The sequence below is a fragment of the Corapipo altera genome, unplaced genomic scaffold (genome assembly GCF_003945725.1).
Source record: "Corapipo altera isolate COAL_440 unplaced genomic scaffold, ASM394572v1 67, whole genome shotgun sequence".
NCBI classification, from domain to species: Eukaryota; Metazoa; Chordata; class Aves; order Passeriformes; family Pipridae; genus Corapipo; species Corapipo altera.
In genome coordinates, this window is record NW_020884906.1 from 6,429,053 (window position 1) to 6,447,205 (window position 18,153).

The following is an 18,153-nucleotide window of genomic DNA, read 5'->3' on the forward strand; positions in this document are numbered from 1 at the left end:
CAACGTCTGCGCCCGCCGGGGCGGGGACTGCAGCAGCAGCGGCAGCACCGGCGGCGCGGCCGCGATCCCCCCGCGGCCCCTCCGCTGCCTTTGTCCGCCCCGGGGGAAGGAGCGGCTCTGCCCGGCCCTGGCTCTGAGCGGGGGAAGGCTCGGCGGTCCCGGACCCCCCGCCCGGGGAGCGCTGCGGCACCGCCGGGCTGGGTGGGAGGGGGAGAGAGGGTGGGCACAGACAGGGAGGTGTGAAGCGCAGAGCTCTGGTGGGTGAATAACTTCACTGTCTGCTGCTTCTCTCCATTTTCCTTTTGTCCTTTTGACGCCCAGGAATTTCCCATCCAGAGATCTGTCGTCCCTTCTCTTCCTTTCGTGTTTTCATTGTGTTTGTGAAGCAACACATTGGAACCCGGCGTTATCCCGCTGCTGAAGTTTAAACAGCTGGAGCAGCAGCTCCAACGCCATCAGCACCCATTTAATGCCGATTTTCAAGGCTGAATCAAACAGCTCCGCTCCAAACAGGAGCTGGTTTTCACCTCCTCCAAACAGGAGAGCCCAGCCAGGGCTGGCCTGTCCCTGCCGAATTCACCACAAAGCAAACCCCAGTTTGCAGCCTCAGAGCTCGCTGGGTTTCTGCATGATGCCATTCGAACAAAAGGGTGATGAGAAAGCAGTTCCATGGCTGGGGACTGATTGCAATTTGTGTCTCATTTTGGCTTCACTCTCTGGCACTGACCCAGCACAGTAAAGCACAGAATGGTGTGACACAGTCCTCCAAATAATGGGTTTCAACTACATCAGCATTTAGCAATGTTTGTTAGAATTTCACTTCCTAAATGTTAAATAGAATCTCTTGCCGTGGCCATTAGATGGTGAAACAGATACTGGAATCCATATACAGCCACCCCTCTTTCTCCCTGCAAAATTTGATAAAAGTTTTGCTGAATAAGGACTTCAGGATTTAAATATTGGGTTGTCTCTAGAAGTGCAGAGCCAGCAAAGAGTTGCATTTTTAAAAATGACCATCCAGCCACTGGCTATGGAAATAACCCCTAACACAAAAACTGCAATTAGAACTGGACAGTCAGATGAACTTTACAGAAAACTTGCCCAAAATATTTGCTTGCTTGAGAGCCACGGGGGTGAACCTTTGTGCTTGCCATAATTTTCCATCATTAATTTGAGTTTTTTGTCTCTCAGGTAATTTGTCACCGTGTAAGTCCATTTCAAGCATTTGCAGTTCAGTGCACAGCATTAAAATTTCGTAAGCAGTTTTAGACTGATGTATCCAGAACAGAGCACAGCTACAAGTCAGCTTGTTGTTGAAGATGGAAGCAAAGAGTTGTAACCTTCGTGCTGTTATTTAGAACTTGTAATAAAGTGGAAGCAGTAACTGTGGTGAAATAAAAAAATATGGTTCAAATGTGTAAGTAACTCTGTTTGCTCCCTCGTAAGGCCATGAAAAAGTAGCTTCAGAGCAACTGTAACTTAGTTCATCCCAATTAGGGATGGTTGGCAGCCCCTCTGTACCAGTCTGCACCAGGTCACAGCCAATTGGAGGAATCATTATAAAAAAGATGCTGGTATTATAAACCACACTCCTATAAAGGATTAAATATGATCAAAAGCTGGAATATCTTTGATTCCAGTCCTAGTGGCTCTTATTTTCTGCTCTGTGTGATCAGATCAGTCAACACATAATATATAGGCATTTTCCTACCTCTATGGAACAGGAATTGCTGGATGCTCCAGGGAAGTTCAGGATGCTGACATAACTGCTGGCATCCTGGCCACAAGTACAAGGCTCACTTTAGAATGAAAATTGTTCTCTTCAATAATGTGAGAACACCAGTTGCAATTGTTTCTGTCCTTTTTCAGATTTCTGAAGGGTCCAAAATTGTTGAAGCTTTCTGAGTCACTGAAATGTTGTTCCTTAAGAACTGCATTTAAAGATCTCTTGACTTATGAAATCCATTTTTCTATTCAGTGGGATGTATCTACCCAAGTGGGAAGATTTTGAGTACAGGATTTTTATTTCATCTGGATGAACTCTTCAATATGTACATCTGGCAGCTCCTCTACAGAACTGATGGTCACATCTGCTACAGAAAAAGCAGCTAATTGCTTTTTTTTTTTTTTAATCACAGAAGTGTTGCTTCAAAAATCCCAGCACAGGAACTTGCTCTGCTATTTTCTGGAGTTTCTTTTCTGTAAAGGCTGCAAGTGTTCCCATTCCTGATGTGCTGTGTTGGGTTTGTGTGGCCAGGTTTTGGTAGCTGGGGGGGACACAGGGGTGGCTCCTCTGTCCAGTTGCAGAGGGCACTGATGGAGTGGCTTTGGTGGGCACCTGGTGTTCAGCCAAGGTCAATCCACCCCAAGAACTTACTGGCTTCCCTCCCTACATCAGCCACACCAACCAGCAGCAGCACAAAAAAGCTCTTCAAACCCACGTTCTTTGTTGTTGTTACACAGGACAAGCTTTCATCCAATTTTGCATTGTTTGTTCTACCCAGTGTGGGTAAAACAACAGAAAACAGTATTTAAACTAACGAAAAAAGACTCCTTTCTGCATGGTGGTTTAAACAAGATGCTTAAACTAACAATAACGTTCATCTTGATGTGTTTCATTGCACAGATAACTGAGAACCCAGAGGGACTACGCAAATCATTCTACCACTTATGGAAATACCAACAAAAGCTAATTCTCACCTACAGAGAAGCAAAGCAGAAGGATTTTGCTCCTATCGAGTGATGAATGCTAAAGAAAGGATAAATAAACGCTTATTGTCATATAAACATACACTGTAAAGAAATCTTATGTAACATCTTTGCTGCCTGTAGTTAACTAAAGTTTAGGAAGTGCCCAATTGTCACACAGTAATTACTATGCCATTTAACCCATCCTGTTTTTAAGCTTCTCCAGGGATCACGACCAGTTCCTACCTCTGACTCACCCTCTGCCACCCCCAAAATGGGGCTGTGACTGGATTCTTAGGAATAGCATCAATCTCCAGTGGCATTTTTACTTCCCAGAGGCAGCACCACAGCCCTGCTGCAGACTGGAGGTACTACGAGTTCCATGGCAACTACCAAGGCATGTGGAACACTTTAATTATATTGGAGCTTTTTCCTCCTCTTCGTTTTTCCCCCGTTTTTTTTTTCATCCCCAGCTATGCTGCCTTAGAGTTTGCAGGCAAATAGTTATTTTTAGCAGCTAACACATCTTTCAGATCTCTTCTAGAATCTCAGCTAGTTCTCTTCTCATGATGTTTTAAGCACTGGGAATTAGGTTGTAAAAATGCAAGTTAAAAATTCGAAGCTTTTTAAGAGAGAACTTCCCACCTGATACCCAGAATATTTGGCAGATTTGATTTTTTAGATGTGCATAAGCACTTCTAAACACTTTTGCTGTTCCAAATGCTGTAGATAAACACCAGGACTATGCTAACAGGGATCTGTGGGAAAATTTGAGTGATGCCTCCTCACACTGTACCCACCTCATGACAGATTTTATTACTCATTCATTTTAAGCTCTAATCTAGGTTATTATGCCACACCCATCACCATGGGAATGGCACTTAAAAGGACCAGAAATACTTTACTATTCAGCTTTTCCTCAGAACTTCCAGTGTGATCTGATTGCAGTTTCAACATCCAAACCCTCTTTGAGGAGTTCCAGCTGACAGATTAAAACCCTCAGTAATTACCAGCATCTTCAGTGCAACAACATGGAGCTCTTGACAGAACACTGAATTACAGATAAATGGGAAAGGAGCAAGATGAATGAATTCCTAACCACGAGAGAAACAGGAGAGATAACTCCCCATCCCTAGCTAACTGTGTCTTAGAGCAGAGGTAAACAGAGAAGTTTTACTTACTGGTTCTGCACTATTTTCTCTGACTGCCTCCTCCACAGAAAGGACCATTGAAAAGAGAAGATTTAAAAGAACAAGTTAGAAGACACCTCTGAGTGCCCAGAATGTTGTATGATCACCCTTACTTCAAGTTAATTCTAAAATTAAACCCAGAAATTACACAGTCCCTGCTGCAGGCTGCCTGTGATCAACACATGCATCACAAAAATCTGATTTTAAGAAAAAATAAGTATTGCAGGAACTTCTATAGAAGTTTTCTTTACAATTTGAAAGGCAAAGGAACAGCAAAGGAAATTATTCTAGCCACAGCTGGTTTGTTTATCTACTCTGATCAATACTTAGGTGATTGAGGATGAATTTGTTATGAACAAAGAGGGCACATAAAGATGATTTTCATCTTGTGGTTTCTGGGAGCAAGGCAGAAGCACGTGAGTATTGTCCTGCTACAGCAGCAGCATTTTATAAGAGCCATTAAAAAACCATCTTCTGAGGTGTGGAGAGAGAACTGGATGTTTCAAATATGAGCAGCTCCACACACCCAAAGGTGTGTGCCCTGGGAATTGTTACCTCATGCCCTGCATCCCAGTATCATCCACGTGGGAGTGATGCAGCACACGAGCTCAGGAGGGTTTGTGTAAACTGGCATTACTGGATTGAACTCCAGGGAGGAGGAGAAGGCCTGGAGAGCTTGTAACTCCATGGGAGGAGGAGGCCTGGAGAAAGTGCCAGATCTCCACCTGCTTCCCCAGAGAGGTTCCTTTGTAGGTGTGTAGAAGCTGGAAGCAACATATTGTTGGTCTCTCCTGTTACAGAAATGCTATTTCTCCTCTAAATTAGGAGGAGAAAGCCTTTCCTTTCAGCACATACAATGAACATTTACCTTGACTTGCTTTCCAAATGCAACCCCCTAAACTGAACTGGGGGATGCTGCAAAAGGGTTTTTCAGCCTCTCAGAAGACAAGCTGTTCATATATAAAGGCACTTTGGGTTTCCCTTCCTGTAAAGTTTACAGGAAAAAAAAAATTTAAAGGCTTTAACTGCAAAAAGCCTGGGGTTCCCTCAAACATTGAAATGCAGAGTATATTAATATCATGGATTTTAAGGATCTTTGGCCAACATGCACTAACTGCAAAGCTGAGAATTGTAAAGAATTAAGTTCAGTCTCTGATGTTATCTTACAAAAAACACCTTTGGACATCCCCCCCTTCACAAGTTTTTTCTTAGCTACTTGAAAATGCTTTGGTTTACTCCGGTTTACTTTGGTTTATTACGCATCTCACTTGGCTGAAGTGGCATTTCACTTGGAAGACTTTTCCTGCATTTATGGAAGGCCAAATGCTTTACCAGCTCCAAGGAATAGTTTCATCGATCCAGTGCTCCCTCTCTTGGCAATGTGAGTAAGGTACAGTCACTTCACCTACAGCTCCCTCTGAAGATAATTGAGAAGGGGGAAAAAAGTGTTAATCAGCACAATTACAACACTTCTAAGATTCAAAAGTGGGCAACTCTTCAGCTTATAAAACCTGAATTTTATGGCAAGGCTCTATTTAATAGCTAAGACAATTTTAGCAGCTCCTTGGTTATAAAAATCTGAACCCAACAGTTGTGGCCCTTCCAAAAATATTTAACTTTATTCATCCTCATTTTGATCGGCTTGTTTTTCTAATTATCTTCAGCAGCTAAATTTCAAAAACTAGCATACTGGTGGTTTAGGACTCCAATTAGAAGCTCTTTACCTAAAAGCCCATTTATTAAACCTCTGTACACAACCATGAACATGTATGTACAGCAAGTTTACATGAAGGATGATGGTACAAAAAGTACAGTGATAATTAAAACAGACCCACATAAATAATTTATAAAAATACTTGAACCGGTGAAAATAGCACTGTAATCCCCCATTATCTTCATCCAGTTGCCAGGATTTTGATGTGGGAAATCTTAACATTAGACCTTTTTAAAAACATTCTGAATATATTAAACTTATCTACAGGATAATTAGCAAAATGTATAAAATGTAGATTATTGTACAAAGGACAGATATTAAAAAAATCACCAATCCACCTGAAACTCAAGGACAATATAAATCTTAGCCAAAGTAATGAACACCAAACCACAAACTCCTCTTTTTAGAGTGTTGAGTATTGGCAAGTAAAATGCTCTTAACAAATCAACAGTCCTGTTATTCCTTAGTGGAATTTGGGAAAATTCTACATTTTCTGGCTGCATTGGTGGTCCTGGTCAATGTGGAAGCTCTGCACTGACTTCAATTCCAAGGAAGAACGGGGCAGAAATGTATTTGTCAAGATTTTCTCTTTCCCACCCGAGGATGAGGAAGGTCATCTGAGTTTATAAAACTGGAGGAGGAAACAGAAGGAAGCTGGGATTTGGACATAAGAAAACAAAGGAAGACCAGTTAAGGTTTAAGTCTTTTTCTTTTGCTGGTTTCTTGGGGAGTTTTTTAGCACGCTCCTTATCCGTAAATAAACCCCTGTGGACTCTGCCATGTTTTCAAACTCAAATGGTGTTATGCCTTCTGCAAACTTGCTCATGTCAGGAACAAGATTATATTTTTTTTCAGGTGATTCAGTGCTTGTGGCCACTTTATTCCCTCCTGTATTTTCCCCATCATCCACCCTGGGGCTGGGAGCAGGAATGGTGTTATCCAGCACGCCTTCAGAAACTGCATTATCGGGATCTTCCTTTATGTTAAGTAAAGTGTCTCCTGGATTAGGACTAGTTATAGAATGTTCATTTTCTGGTGTCTGGTCACTCATGTCAGAAAACTCAGTTTTTACTCGGATCACCTTCTCAGGTGACTTGCTTTCTGAAAACTTGCTCATGTCAGGAATAAGATTATATTTTTTTGCAGGTGATTCAGTGCTTGTGGCCACTTTATTCCCTCCTGTATTTTCCCCATCATCCACCCTGGGGCTGGGAGCAGGAATGGTGTTATCCAGCACGCCTTCAGAAACTGCATTATTGGGATCTTCCTTGAAGACAAGTAAAGTGTCTCCTGGATTAGGACTAGTTAGAGAATGTTCATTTTCTGGTATCTGGTCACTCATGTCAGAAAACCCAGTTTCTGCTGGGATCACCTTCTCAGGTGACCTGCCTTCTGCAACAAGATCCACCTCATTCCTGGATGGTGAGGATGTAACAGAATTCCCAGTTAAAGGTGTGTCCACAGGGATATCAGAGTCACTGTTGGTGCTCTCTGCCTGCTCCAGAGCTGCCCAGATCAACCTCTGCTGTTCCTCCAGCTCCTCCAAGGTCAGGGTGTCCTCATCCATGACAGAGTCCACTATTTTTGGCTGAGGAATATCACTGGAAGGGTTCAGTGGAGCAGTCCTGGGCACAGGGGAGCGGGTGGGTGTTGAGGGCTGAGGGGGGGTGAGGGGGGGTGTTCCTAGGGGTATGGGAGGAGGGGTGGACATGGATGGAGATCCAGGTGGCAGAGGGGGTTGGAACTGAAAACTATTGGGAGTTTGGGATCTTTGTGCCGCTTCCAGATCTAGAAAGAGATTAAATGACACCTGTTAGAACCTGAAATCTGAGACCAGGACAAGACTCAAAGTGTCCTTGTTGTGATTAACTACCAGATTTATGTCTTCTCATCCTTGCTTTTTAGCTGAGGCAGAACGAACTTTGTGAAGGTTTTAATATCCACCAAAATCATGGGTTTTGGGATTTTTACTCTGTTACTTATTCAAGGAAAAAAAACCTTCTTGAATGTATTAAGAACAAACTCATTCCACGCTGAAAGATTCCTCACAGCAGATCCAGAAGGAAAGCCAGAAGTTTCTCCAGCTCTTTGAACATTTAAATAACACTAAGTCCTCCTTTGAGATTGACTCATTTTTAAGAAGCTGAAAGCTTGTAACTTCTATGTTATTTCACCCAAATATTTAAAGATTTAGAGGTCTTCTGAGAAGAAGTTTTTTTGGGATACACCTGAAGTAAGGAGATCAGAATTTGTGAGCTAACACTGCAATTGCTCTGAGCACCCCTGAAACCTCCTGCTTGGGATGGAGGATCTGACAACCCCTGTGACAATCACAGCAACCCAAAATGCTCATTGCAGAGATGCCAAATGCCACTGGGTAGGACACAGCTGGCACATGTCAGCACTGACATTAATTACCACCAGAATGACCACTGACACGCTGCCTTCTCCTTTTAACTCTGGTGTTTTAATTCAGAGCAAGTTAGTTTGAAAATAAAAATTGAAATTAGGAAAAAAAAAAAAAGTGCAGAGTGACTGTACCAGAGTCCAAGTCCATGTCAGCTGCTGCTACCTCCAAACTGTCTTCTCTTTGTCGTTTTGAATGGCGGGACTTGGACTGAGGAGCAGCCCTTTTATTGCTGGATTTTCGACTTAGCTGAAATTATCCAAGAGAACAAAAAGAATTAGCATTAAACTGTACAGGGTAACGTTTCCAGCTATAAAGAACCTACTTAAAGGGATTTTGTAACTATATAAAGATTTAGGGACCCAGAGTGTAAACAGACATTGACATTTGAGGGATGTCATGACTACGGTAACTAAGCTTTTCATTATTAGGGGAATCTGGAACTAAGATAATTTTTAGGCTGTAAAAGTTTATAGCAATCTTTTTTCACAACTGTTTATAAATCAGTGCAAAGTATTAACTAAATAATGGAATTTATTCTAAACATGAAGCAATTTTGGTAAAACAGAGAAGCCAGATCAGCATTTCACATCCCTTTGGTGTCAACAAGAAACTCTGTCCCCTTGTGCAAAAAACAAAGATATTAAGCAAGAAATCATTAACTACACTGACTGCATGACAACTCTTTTTGTTTATAATAACAAGGAGATACATTCACCGCCTGCATATTAGAAAGGTACTGAGCAAAAACATCCTTCTGCTGAGAGGGCTGCATGGGGATGGAACCAAAGATCTGCCACTCCTACAGCAAAGAGAAAAAAACCAGAGAAATAATGTAGCATGTGGTTGGTTAATAACACAACAGTAAAAATTAAAGGAAACACTGAGAGATTAACAAGACAAGATGAATTTCTGATCAAAAGCCTCATTAATCAGAGTAATAACTAGGTTTGGATATTTGTAACACAACTACAAACTTCCCCTTGAAATAACTCTTCAGACAAAAAAGGCTTATTTTAAAAAACTTAATTTTTAGTGAAAACTTGAAAAAACTTGAGAATAGAACTTTGGTTAAGAATGAAAAAACACTAAATGGGCAAATGTAAAGCTGAAAGCGCTCAAGTGGTTCTTTTTAATGCACAGGCATTACATCAGTGATCAAATTCACCCCCAGCACGTTAAAAGGCTTTTGAAAATCAAAGTGCAGCACCCACAGATTTTTTTGTGTGCTCTGAGCTTAGGAGAGCACCCACTACGTGGGTCTTTGACTTGTTTTTGTTCTGGTTGTTATACAGCTTTGCAGGGGTTGTGCAGTTACTGGTCTGATGCAGTTTCTGTGGCTGAAATTGTAACACCCACGGTAATTTTCCTATTCCACCTTCAGAAAATTTAGATGTATGGAAGGAATAGCCATTCATGTGTGAAATTTTGTGTTTAAAAAATACTGAATTATCCTTTTGGGCTCCTGATGGTCTCATAATGGAATTAACCCCCACAGAAGCACTGTCAGACCTACCCCCAGGACTCATGACAGGTATCAGTCAGATCGATGTCACATAAATTACAGTCCCCAGCCCCAAACCAGGGGCTTCAAAATAAGAGACTGTTGAAAGAAAATTGTCAGATGCAAAATATAAAACTAAAAGCATTTACTGTCACTCAGCATGTTATTTAGAAGGTAGAGAACAGGTACTTACATCTGGGATGCCACTGGGAGTGGATATATTAAAGCCTGGATAATTTACCAACTTGGAGACATCGTAAGTGATACCTTTGTGTTGGGGAGACTCTTCATCTTCTTCATCACCATCACCTGTAAGGAAATATAATTGTTAGTGATGTTAATTAAGAACTGAAAGTTACTGGAAAAAATTCACAGGATTTAAGAACAGGGTTTTGGAATGTAAGTATTGATAAAAGGTTTTGTAATCCACAAGGGCAGTAACAGTGACCAAATCCGTCAGGTAGCTGCATGAAGCTTCCCCAGAAACCCAACTGGGGATTCCTAAAACCACTGCTCTTCATGTACCACTAATATCCTCAGAATTTGGCCCCAGGGACAGTTCTGAGATGCAGAATAAACTTTGGTCAGAGCAAAAAGCTGATAAATTACTTTCTAAGTTGGGTTTCAAAAAATGTGTTGTTTGCTTGCTGGTCTTCTTAAGTCTTCCTAAATACAAGTGAGTTACTGAACTTCAGAAAGTGTTATGATGCCAATAGAAGAGAAAATGATGCCAATAACACCAAGGTTGTGGGTTTGATCCCAGTATGGGCCATTCACGTAAGAGCTGGACCTGATGATCCGTGTGGGTCCCTGGGATTCTGTGATGTGCAAGTCCTGCAGAGTTTCACAGGAACTCCAGGTTCTAACAGTGAAATCACACTGACAATCTTCATCTGTGCAATCATACAGAACTTGTCTCACTGCTACATCTCAGCTCGATAAAGAAGGAGCATTTTTACAAGACTAGAAAAACTTGATTTGCAACTTTCTCCCTCTTGCATGAGGAAGATGAAGGTTTACAAACCAGTCACTTTACTGTCTCCTGGGTAAGGTGCAGCCAGAGGACAGCAGGCACACTAAAAGTGCATTCCAGCCCCACATTCCTCACCTTTTCCATCATAAAGAGCAAGTCCTGAGTGCTCCATCTCAGCCTCCTTGAGCCAGCCCGGGGGATACCCCAGCTGGCGCATGCGGTAGATGAAGGGAGGGAGGCTCCTGTCTGTGACACCAAGTGCATCCTGGAGGACCACACTGAGCAAGAAAACAAACACAAAACAAAACAGAAAACAAAATTACAGCAAATTCTGGAGTTGTTGACAAAAGGTTGTTATGAACATTTTTTGCATTTTACACTGTTGAGTTAAATCAGCTGAATTTTAGCTCAAACTGTGTTGCTTTGCAATCCCGGCTGTAACAATTTTAGATCCAAACCAGCTCTGATATTCAGTGTAACTTTTTGCATTTCTCACGTGCTTTAACAGAATTAATTCTACACCAAGAATAACTTATTTAACCTGCTACCTCTGATTCATGTCACACTCACAACCAGCAGGGTGGAACTTAACTGGGGGATTTTTTGGAGACTGTCACATAAAACTATGATTCTTTTAAATATTTTGAACAGAGAGGAAGGGACACTCAAAGCTCCAAATTTTCAGAATTTTGCATGCTTTTTTTAGTTTATTAGGATCATCATAAATCTGCAGTATGAGAAGTCAAAGTGGAACATTTGTCTCCCTAAATTAGGGAAAGGACCGTGGGAAAGGGGAGGACCACCAAGCTGGCGATGAGTTTTCATCTGAAAAATATCTTTGCCATTTATTAAACAAGATTCTATTTAGCAAATTCAATAAACCCACAGTTTGAAAATCTGGCACTCCAGAGGTCAAAAGGGTATTCCAAGGGAAGGGAAAGAGATACCTGATCACTCCTGGTTTAAATTTTCCAAACCTCTCTTCTACTTCTTCCTCGTGGTAACGCTGCTGAAAGTTCTGATTGCTCGTGTCCCCACAGGCTTCCAAAAACTCCTTTCTCTTTTCACTTATCCGAGCTGCATTTCGTGGCTTAAAGACAAGAAAACTGGGAAGTTTAAATTCACAATTTATATATATTATTATGTATTAACGTAATATTTAACAACATCAACCGGCACTGCCTTGCCCTCCTCATGCTCAGTTGTTGATCACACAGCCCAGAGATACAACCAAGTGTCATGGAAATCACACAGCAAAACTCAGTATTTGCCCTGGATCTGGAGAGCTCTAAAACAGGAGGAGATTGTTCAAAGTTTAAACCTTCTGGGTTTTATTTGTATTTCTTGTCCATCTAGCGAAAGAATCTCACTGAAAACTTGCTGATAACTTCAGATTTCAGTAAGAAACTGCTACTGGATGAAGCAAAGTTTCCCCCACGAGTAAAAAGAGGCAAACCATGATGTTACAACATGCATTTCCCTTCTGATTTAATATGTTAGAATTTATAATATGAGCAGTATAATCTAATCAACAGATGAATAAAACCACTTGTCCATTCTGTTCCCAGCACCTCTAATGCTTTTTAAAATGAAACATTTCTTGGAGAGCAGCAATCTTTGGAATACTGGTGATGACTTTACCTGTGGACAGTCTTTCATTTGATGGTCTTCAGAACCACAGTTGAAACAATGAGGTTTGGGCCTGCTTAAAAAATGCACAACAAATTAAGCCTGAAAGCAACTTTGCAGTGTTAAATAAAAGCACTTCACAATTTTTGTTCTTGACAGATTTTTAGGTTTAGACTTCCTGAGAAAGAAACCAGTGAAAACCTGGGATGGAACTGCAGCTGCCTTCAACTTTCATTTTCCTTCCAAATCCATGCCATGACAGCAAACATCTGCAATATCACTGCAGGGGAACCCAAGATTTTAGAGAAAGTTTTCTTTTCTCAACATTCATTTTTACCCAATTAGGATGGGAACCAGAAATGGAGATGAAAGGGTGGCACCAGAATAAGTGTCCAGGGTCACCCCCCACACACTCCAACCTCGTGAAGCCTCAAATGAGATAAAGTGAAGTGTCTCGTGCTTCATCTTCACTCAAACAGGAACCTTCTGTGGGGATCCAAGTGTTGCATCACCACCCTTCCATCTGCTTTCCAGTCAGTAATATTTCTAATCAAACCACTTTAGTTCAGCATTCCCCTTTATCTTTGAAATTCCCACTAAAAGCTTTCCTGGTCTTCTCTGCATCTGAAATCAGGGATTTGAGATGCTACAAACACCAAACCAGTTGTCGGCTGGAAACTTTGCTTCTTACCTCCCATAAAAACTACACAATCATCTCTGAGAGCAGTTAAAATTCTATTAAATAAGTCAGACAGGAGTTACTCTATAAAACAGTAAGAATTATGACAATAAACCAGTGTAAGGATGACAAACCAATCACTAAAAAGACAGGGAACAGAAGAACTGAGTATAAAATTCACAAAGTTTTCACACATTGATTTTAGGCCCTTCCTAAAGAAAGTCAGTAAAGACCCACAGACTGCAAAGCTCAGCTCTGGTTTAATTAATTTAAATTCATTAAGTATGTCCAATGGTTCATTAACTGGGGAATAATCACAGAGTACATCTGAACTCTTCAGCTCAAAACTTGATATTTAAGAGTAATACAAACCTTTTGGGTTTTACTTGTATTTCTTGTCCATCTAGGGAGAGAATCTGGCTGAAAACTTGCTGATATCTTTAGATTTCAATAAGGAACTGCTACTGGATGAAGCAAAATTTCAATTTTGTTTAAAATATCAGTGAAAACTTCATAATGCTCTGAATACTGACTTTTCTCCATTAAGTTACAGATGGGTCCTTGATATGAAATCCAGAGTATAAACTATAAAATAATATCTACTTTAAACTATCTGCTAAGATGAGCTTATGCTGTTTCCTCGTGCAAAGTTTGTACTCAATATCCAATTTTGCTCTTTATCAGCTAAAACTAAAATTCTCTTGTTTATAGACAGAAATTTCAAGGTCATATTTCTGAAATGCCTTACTGCAATCTTATTAAAAACATAACATTTTGTTTAATCTTAATAAAAAGGTAACATTTTGTTAGAGCTTCAAAACTGCACGTGGAGTGCAGCACTTTGGTCATTTAGAAGCCAGCACCTGATGCACCATTTCACTCAAAAAAGTGCTGGTTTAGGCTTAATATCATCTCTGGGAGCTCTAAAGAAAGATGCAATAATACATTTAAAGAACAATATCAAAGTTAAGCTGGAAGACATGGAAGGCCTCCACACTTAACTTGGCATTTTAGGAGAAATTTCCCTGTTAGGAATCTACTCCCTTCATCCAGAAGTTGGGGGATTGTAAATCCTGTTCAGGTATAAGCAATTTTTTAACACTAGGAAATGACCTTTATTACAAACTTGAGAAGTAGATATTGCAGAAATGAACTGGGAAATTGGTTCTTGTCCTGAATATTTCCAGGGCTGAAGCAATACTGGAAAACTGGGGAGATGATGTTACTTTTGAAATTTCTTGTCCCATTTTCTTTTTGCCATGGGAGACTATGGTATTAAAAAATATTTCAACACTTCCCAACTTTTTTCGACGTTTTCCTCAACTCCACCTTTCAAACAGTGGCTTTAATAAGCAGTAAAGAACCACATGGATGCATGTTAAGAGCATTCCATAAGTCCATTTTAATAAAAAACCATCTTACAGGATATTTGAGTTAGCCAAACCCTTTTCTTCTCCCTTTTATAGAGGCAGAAAACTTATTCAACCTGCAATGAGCTGTCATTCCAAACCTAATCAGGGACTGGCCCAGGACATTCCTAAATTCACAAGATGTATTTATAGGCATAAAGCATTCACTCTTCCCAAGGATAAGCCTAAAAGTTAACAAGTCAATCACATCAAAATACTTATTGCTTTTGAGTGAAAAAGCCATTAATGACTCATCAAAAACCTTCCATCTCTAATGACTGATATGGTTTCGACAGAAACATAAAATCTACTGAAGAGAACTGGAGTTCAATTTACCAACTGGAATTCTTTGGCTTTGACAAACAGAGAGAATAAAGATGTTTTAGCAAACAGGATACTTTGGGATTTCCCATCCTTCTGTCAGCTGTGGATTCTCATTTAATATGGGCTGTCCCAGTTTATCGAGACAAAAATTGGTAAAATACACAACACTTCCTACAACCTGCAGAGAAAAAGTCAGAGAATTGTCAGAAATGTGTCAGTATTTAGGTGAGATCTGTAGCATTTCTATAAATTTACACTGCTTGAAATAATTGCAGGCTTTTTCCCCCATTCTGTAAGAATTTACAAATAACACACACCCACACTAGGACACATAAAGATTTTTTTTCACTGATGTAGCCAAAACATGCTGAAAACTTAAATTTGATTTCTCAGTGTAATAGCAGTGAACAGATCTTATTTTAATGGCAGTAGAATATGTAGAATGAAGAGTCGGACCTACCATGGAAGAGCACAGTCAAAAACTTACACTAAAAGCCTCTTTCATTTTTTTAGCAGAAGATGAGCTGGCTGTTTTATAGTCCTCTTCCAAAACAACACTGGAGGGCTGGCAGGAAAAGCAAAAATCAAAAGAATTGATTGGAAATAACAGTAAATAGAAGAGCTCCTGAGCTAGTGAAGTCTGTAAAAGGCACAGAATGTGGAGTTCAGCTGCTGTCCTTTGGAGATGTCCACATTAGTCACGATGCTTTCCAGAGTCCAAAGCATGACACAGCTCATTTCTAATGTTCCCTTTGATGAGAAATATGCTGCCCAACAACATCTTCATTCTCATCAGAAAGCTCAGGGAAAGATGGAGGGAAATCTGCCATTCCACCTGTTTATTCAAACTGAATGTTGGGTAAAGCTCAAAAATCTAAACTAGGAGAAGAAAGTGTAATTTTTCAGATTTTGTTTGATATTCTCTTACATAAACTCAGAGTTGGGCCAAATACACCAGAAGAGGATGCATTAAGTTTATACTTTGCAGTCTTTTCTTGATTATTTAAACCAACTTCTTAATTTGCTTTGACTGAAATTTCAAAGAAGCATTTTCACAGGCAGAAAAGATCTTTTCTTTATCCTGGGCTCTATTTTTGGCACAAATGGTTACACAAGATTTGTTTGTTACTTGAGCTCAGTTTCGTTACTATTTAACAGTGCAACATTTCAACATTCCCACTAGAAAGATGTGAGAGAAGGAACATCTCAGAACAACTGGAATTTGGAAGTACCTGGGGTTTAGGGTTCAGGTGTTTTTTTTCTTCCTCACATTTCTTCTGCTCCTCATATCTCTGAACTAAGCTAAAAACAAAATCTTCAATTTCCTGGCGGTACCGCCTGGGACAGAGGGAAGGAAGCAGCACAGAGAGATCAGACACGAGCGAGGCTCAAACAAAGGCCAGGTGGCTTTTTTTTAAGCATTTACCACTTCTCAAAGAAGTCAGAAAAGAGGCAGTGAAATTCTTTTCTGTCCCATTCCCACCCCCATCCAAGGTGAATACAATCTGTTATTTGAGAGCGCTCTGGATGTGGCATAAAATCAACTCAGGCAGGGAAAATTTAATTTCCTGCATTTACCCCCAACATTCCTGAAATTCAAACTGCTCTTCAGACTCACTCCGAGATCATCGAAGTGACATTCATTTCATGATGGTTTCAGATATTCAGATAATTACAGATATTGCTAATGAAAGCAATATTGCTTTCATATTGCCCATTATTCTTTCCCCCTTTCAAGTTTAACAGGTTTATGTTATTAAATAAAAAGTACATCCCTCCACTGGGCCCAGCACTATTATACCCAAATGAACAAAAAATTCCCATTTCCTGTAAGGATTGTTTTTTATTTGGAAATACTTACTTAGAAATGACATTGTTCATAAATAAAATCTGCAAGAGGGGCCCATCAACTTTGGAGTTTTCCACTGAGATTCCACTAGGACAGAACAGAGACACAGACAATGGTCACAGTGAATATTCCTCATCTGTTTTATTCCACAGGGAGAGGAAGGTTTGGCCAATACAAGTTTTATCTTTTTAAGAAGTTCCTATCCACTTAATCACCCTCCTTTTAAGCAGGTTGGCTGGTGTGAGGTGGAAAGAAAATAAATTAGAACATCACACTACAAAAATACTCATATTCCGGATGAACAGAAATCTATTCATGCTCTTATAACTGCAGTAAACTTATAAATGAGATCACTTATTTACTGAAACCTTTGATTGAACTTTACACTAAAACAGTTTCCCTAAAGGCCACATTTGATAAAGAGGCAGATACACACAAATAAAGTTACAGTGACACCAACTAAGTCCTTGATATTCAACTCCAAAAGACTTTTCAAGAACTGAAATGGCATTTTAGAAGCCCAATAACTGAGCAGGGACTAGGACATGGAAAGAAGGTTTAAAAACATGTGGGAGATTGTTATCTCAGACAAATTCTATTTATATATACATATATATATATATATACATACACATATAAATATCAGCATTAACATACCTGGGACAAGTCAGAATATTCAGCTTCCTTTTAAGCTCCCGATGTTAAGTTATGGTTAAGGAATATGATTTTCTTTGGAAGACACCCCCCCCACCTTAATTACCAAACCAAACAAGAAAACACTGAAGAAAAATTTTCCAGACTAGCAAATAGGATTTCAGACCCTCCTTTTCACCACACAAGAGATTATTTACAAATCCACTTGTTGCTGAGGAAACACAATAAAAGGAAAAAAAAAAATATGAAAAAGCAGACCAGCTGGGACAATCCCAACAATGCAATTCATGCACAATGCACTAGGGCTGTTAACAGATTTGTAATACTTTATTTTCAAAAACTCTGTCATCACCACAAAACAAAAGGCAACAGTAAGACACTCGTACTTGTAAATGGGAAATAAACGAAAATACCCGTTTCAGATCCCACTCTGCTGCAGTGGGAACCCGTCACAATTTAACAGTTTAAAATTATTTGTAGCTACGCTAAAAATGGACTGTCAAAGTGAACACACAGATGTTTCTTTTCCCCAGGAAGACAGAAAGCAGGAGTTCAGCGACAGCCGTTGAACAGTCAGCCCAGGACTCAAGAACTGAGCCTCCTCCTGAGGCGGAGCCGGCGCGGGCCTCAGGATTAAAGTTTTGAGGGGAAGCTTCCTCTGAGGAAGCCCGGGAGAACCGGGCACGGCTCCCTCAGGCGGAGCTCAGCCCTCACCGCCCTCCGGGACGCGCCCGGGCCCCGGCGGACACCGAGAGGTCTTTCCCCTCAGAGGAAAAGCCAGATCCCGGTGAGGGCCGGGCCCGCTTGGCCCGGAAGGGATCCGGCGGCGGCAGCAGCGCTCCCGCGTCCCCCCGGCCCGGCGCGGGACCTGCCTGCCCCCCAGGATATTCTCCGCCCGCAGCCGATGCACCGTCTCATCACGGTCCCGCAGCCTCTCGTAGAGCTGGAGCAGAGCCACGGGCACGTCCAGGGCGGGCGGCGAGGGCGACTCGTCCTCGCCCTCCAGCTGCCCGAAGAGCTCGCGGTCCCCGAAATCCACCTCAGCCGCCATCTTGGGCCGCCACAGGAAGGGCGGGGCGGGGGGCGAAGGGCGGCGGGAAGCGCGGGGCGGGCGGGAGGCGAACGGTGGGGAC

At 41.1% G+C, this 18,153-nt stretch overlaps 1 protein-coding gene across 5 annotated transcripts; it reads right to left on the reverse strand.

The window, feature by feature from the left end:
• Window positions 1-5,595: 5,595 nt before the first annotated feature.
• On the reverse strand, window positions 5,596-18,115 carry ZCCHC8 (zinc finger CCHC-type containing 8). 5 transcript variants are annotated; one of them, XM_027651943.1, is made up of 15 exons: window positions 17,909-18,115; window positions 17,024-17,066; window positions 16,379-16,453; window positions 15,750-15,855; window positions 15,005-15,082; window positions 14,592-14,695; window positions 13,157-13,222; window positions 12,118-12,181; window positions 11,424-11,566; window positions 10,612-10,754; window positions 9,697-9,812; window positions 8,718-8,801; window positions 8,134-8,248; window positions 6,729-7,380; window positions 5,596-6,437 (listed from the first exon to the last, which is right to left on the reverse strand). In XM_027651943.1, the coding sequence occupies exons 1-15, from the start codon at window positions 18,069-18,071 to the stop codon at window positions 6,290-6,292; spliced, it is 2,100 nt and encodes a 699-aa protein (XP_027507744.1). In that variant the 5' UTR covers window positions 18,072-18,115; the 3' UTR covers window positions 5,596-6,289. The 5 variants fall into 5 exon arrangements, with proteins under 5 accessions (XP_027507744.1, XP_027507745.1, XP_027507743.1 ...); XM_027651944.1 differs by having other exon boundaries at window positions 5,596-6,409; window positions 6,701-7,380; XM_027651942.1 differs by having other exon boundaries at window positions 5,596-7,380; window positions 12,118-12,178.
• Between the last annotated feature and the right edge of the window lie 38 nt (window positions 18,116-18,153).